The sequence below is a fragment of the Sebastes fasciatus genome, chromosome 12 (assembly GCF_043250625.1).
Source record: "Sebastes fasciatus isolate fSebFas1 chromosome 12, fSebFas1.pri, whole genome shotgun sequence".
NCBI lineage: Eukaryota > Metazoa > Chordata > Actinopteri > Perciformes > Sebastidae > Sebastes > Sebastes fasciatus.
The window spans coordinates 28,254,542-28,258,560 of record NC_133806.1 but is presented as its reverse complement, the minus strand read 5'-3'; the positions used below and the strand labels follow the sequence as shown (position 1 = coordinate 28,258,560).

At 45.3% G+C, this 4,019-nt stretch overlaps 1 protein-coding gene across 1 annotated transcript in view; it reads right to left on the bottom strand.

Moving 5' to 3' along the window:
* Positions 1 to 39: 39 nt before the first annotated feature.
* Positions 40 to 4,019, bottom strand: part of LOC141779629 (E3 ubiquitin-protein ligase RNF19A-like) — a 30,554-nt gene continuing 26,574 nt past the window's right edge. Inside the window, exon 10 of the mRNA XM_074654526.1 lies at positions 40 to 3,378. Coding sequence (XP_074510627.1) covers positions 2,568 to 3,378 — 811 coding nt within the window. The 3' untranslated portion in view covers positions 40 to 2,567. The remainder of the gene's footprint in view (positions 3,379 to 4,019) is intronic.

Below are 4,019 nucleotides of genomic sequence, written 5' to 3'. Positions count from 1 at the left end.
TTATTTACAGTGTTTGCTTGTGAAAAACGGAGGACGACATTTCATATATATTTTTTTTATTTTTTCTGATATGCATTTACACGCATATAGTAAAGCAAATTACCAAACAAATATACAAATACCTTATGCCATTCTGCACAAATTACAAATTATATCTGGCACTAGTGTTCAAATTAGGATCAAGAAACCGGAGATTTTGGTGAAGAATGAGAGACCGAAAACCGAGGAGGAAGAACAAAACGACAATTTTTGCTTTAAATGCGGGGAGGACTGCAGCATGTAGCCTTATCCGCCGAAACCGAAAATCAGTGTTCATTCAGTAACAGACCTGGGTCAAAATACCATTCAAGATGCTTTTTACCTCACCTGGTAGAGGTTCACCTGAGCCAGCTCAGTGGCCTCGACAGAGCCGACCACTGAGCAGTAAAGACGGGCTTAAGCAAACACTCTGAAATAAAAGTGTTGAAAACAGAATTTGACTTCAAGTCTGCTCAGCAGCACCGATTGGCAACACAAACGGGAACCACAGGACGGATCAGTAGGGCAGGTTAACCCAGACCCGACCTGTGTGTCCCTGTTAACCTTTGTGCATTGCAGAACATCTACGTAATAAGAAATACAGGTAACAGTGCAGGTGCCTCGGGCCGTTCTGCGGCCTCGGTTATTTGCGTAGCGTTTTGTGAAGCATGTACAAAAACAGCAGTCTGTATGATCCTGGGTCTTGTCTTCATTCGTCCCCATGGTGTAAACAGGACGCACTATACCGTGTCTACAGGTGACGAGTCAAAAGGTATAAGATTTAACAAGAGCCTGAGTGCTGTCTTTGGTAGGCAATTGAAAAGTCTTCATTTACCATGTCTACCACAGTATGTTCTGTATGTGAATGAGCATTCCTCCTACACAGACAGACGTTCTGCAACCTATAATGAGTCGTCGTTTTTTGAGTCTTGAAGACACAGTGGAGAGAGAGAGAGAGAGAGAGAGAGAGAGAGAGAGAGAGAGAGAAACACAGAGAACACAAACAGCTTCTTGAAGGCACCATGAGTTAACAAAGAAAGATATCAAAGCTCTCTCTTACTCAGTGAGGCGAGGCCGTCAGCCTGAATAAATCACCTTTGAACAGGACAAAACAGTTTCTTTATACAATTTCACAGAATTGAACCAACCCATTGGTTAATTTTAATATAATGACTTTCAGCATTATCTCGAAAAAACCGTGGCCTTCCAGAGACCCTTCCTCAAATCAAACCCTCACCCACCCGCCCCCCAACATATCATCACAAGCTTTCCACAGAACCTAACGAGGCCCGGGTTTCCAGAGTCATCTTGGCACGAAAACACACACACACAGTGAGGGTTTTAGGCAGCTATAGGTCGAAAAACTGTGGCTGCAAAAGAGCTGCAGCTCCCACAGTGGGACTACAGCTCTGTCTCCATCCATCTAAAATGAATCTCACTTGTGTTACAAATTGATTTTAGTGCTAAAATGATGTAGGCTGTTGAGCCCAGGCCTTATAATTACACTTTACAGTAGGGATGCACCGATACCGCATCGGATATCTGGCCGATACTGACTCAAATAGCTGGATCGGGTATCTGACAACGGGGCCGATCTACTCAATTCAATTCTATGTTTATATACTAAATACATTGTTAGTATTTCCAGTAAATTTTGAAGATTTCTTACCAAGTTGCTGGTGTACGATTTATTATTTTAATAATAACAATTCAGTAGATTTACATCTATGTAGTTATTTGTTACATTTTGTTTTACGTTTCAAGTTAGGAAAGCAATGTTTAAGTAAAGCCTGACACATGAAAGAATGATCCTAGTCTCTGCCACACAGTGAGGCAAGCAGCTTATTAATTAAAAAAACACTGGTATTGGATCGGTACTTGGTCGATACCCAAAGTCCAGGTATCGCTGTCAGGACTGAAAAAGTCGGATCGGTGCATCCCTACCTTACAGGGTTCTTTTCAAACAAACATCCAGGGAAAAGACAAAAAGAAAAGTCTAATAATAAATACAGACAGGAACACAAAGGTTCCTCTGTTACTAATAACATCCGGGGGGGAAATAAAAAAAAAAAAAGGAGGAAATAGTGAATCATATTGCCTGGTCCCTGTTGGAGTTCACTTCTGGAAAGCTGTAAGATTCCTGCATGGTGTTTGCATCCGCATTGTAGAGCCAAAAATCAAATAGAAGAAAAACCCGGCACAGTGGTTTTATATTAAACCTACACAGATCGATAGGACAGCGACAGAATCAGTGGGCCTGTCTCTGTTACGAGTGGTGAGTGGGGGAAAAAAAGTGTCAGCAGTCTGCGGGTCGCACAGGGAGAAACACCAGCATTCACAACCTTAACATTTCTCACATGGCTGCCTGTTATTACTTTCAACAAGCCCTCTGACGCACACACAGATCTCTGTTTTACTCAGGGGATCCCAAAATAACACGTCCCCTTTACAAGGGAATAACAGAAAACGCAGGTTAAGCTGTGATTGTTAGTTTAATGGAGGAGAAGATGTTAACTAAAAAATAGCATCTGTGCAGCACTTAAGGTATTTCAGATGTCCGTCTGTATACAGGAGTTCTTGGACTGCTGCTGGGTTTGGGTTTGGGTTTGGGTTGGATGTTGTGGTTGGTTGTTGTTGGTTTCTTTTAGCAGCTCTCTGGTGTTGCTGTGAGAGTCCAGCTCAGCAGGGCACACCAGGTTGACATTCTCCTCTGTGATGAAGCAGAGAGGGGGGATCTCTGCACCGTGGCCCAGGGAGGAGGTGGTGGAGGTAGGGGAGTGGGGGGTGATCACGGTTCCGAGTCCCTGCGAGGAGGACGAAGAAGAAGCCGGGCAGGTCTCCAGGCGGTCGTTCTCCACCTCGGGTAAGGGGCTGACGGTGGCGAAGCGCGTGTGGTAGTCGCCTCCGCCGGAGCCGTGGCTACAGGACGTCTTCATGCTTTCCAGGTCGGAGCAACTGAACTCGGAGAAGTGGCTGGAGTGGGAGTCGGCCACGGACGGCAGGCTGCCGCTCAGCGACGGAGAGTCGAACTCCGAGGAGTTGGTGCTGCGCTGCTCCAGCAGCTGGGCGTCCATGTCCTCCCGCGTCTCGTTGATCTTGGTGCCGCCTCCGCCGCCTTTCTTGCGCAGCTTGCCTTTGCTCTTTTTGCCCCCCGAGCCGGTGGAGGAGGAGCAGGATGCCTCTTTGGCCCACTTGGCAGAGGCCCCCTTGCCTTCCGAGGAAGTGCAGCCATTGGAGGGGCAGGTCCAGCTGCAGCGGCCAATGTGGCTGCCGTCGTCTACGCTGCTGCTGCCGCTGTGGTGCCGTAGTTTGCCGGGTTTGGATTCAATGTCGACCTGGACCTCCATACTGTTTCCATCTCTGGAACATGGGAGGAAGCGGGAAGCATGAGACAAAAAAAGTAAAAGAAATAGGACTGTCAAAGTTAACGCAGTAATAACACGTTAACGCAAATTCGTTTTAACGCCTCTAATTTTCTTAACGTATTAACACAACTTGCGATTTTGAGGTTGCAGCGGGCTCAGGTAAAGCCACCAACAGCTCAGGTCTAGCTAAAGCTAGAGTGAGGATACTGGTATCATATGAAACTAAAAAAACCTAAGGAATCCATTGATACCAATCATGTCATACTAGCTTGTTGCGAAGGAGGCTAAATAACGCTCCAAACATGCGCTAAATTTTGGTGAGCAAAAACTGTCATGACCATTTTCCCACAAGTCTCCCCTTTACAGACATGCTCACTTTATGATAATCACATGCAGTTTTGGGGCAAGTCATAGTCAAGTCAGCACACTGACACACTGACAGCTGTTGTTGCCTGTTGGGCTGCAGTTTACCGTGTTATGATTTGAGCATATTGTTTTATGCTAAATGCAGTACCTGTGAGGATTTATGGACAATATTTGTCATTGTTTTGTGTTGATAATTGATTTCCAATAATAAATATATACATACATTTGCATAAAGCAGTATATTTGCCCACTCCCATATTGATAAGAGTA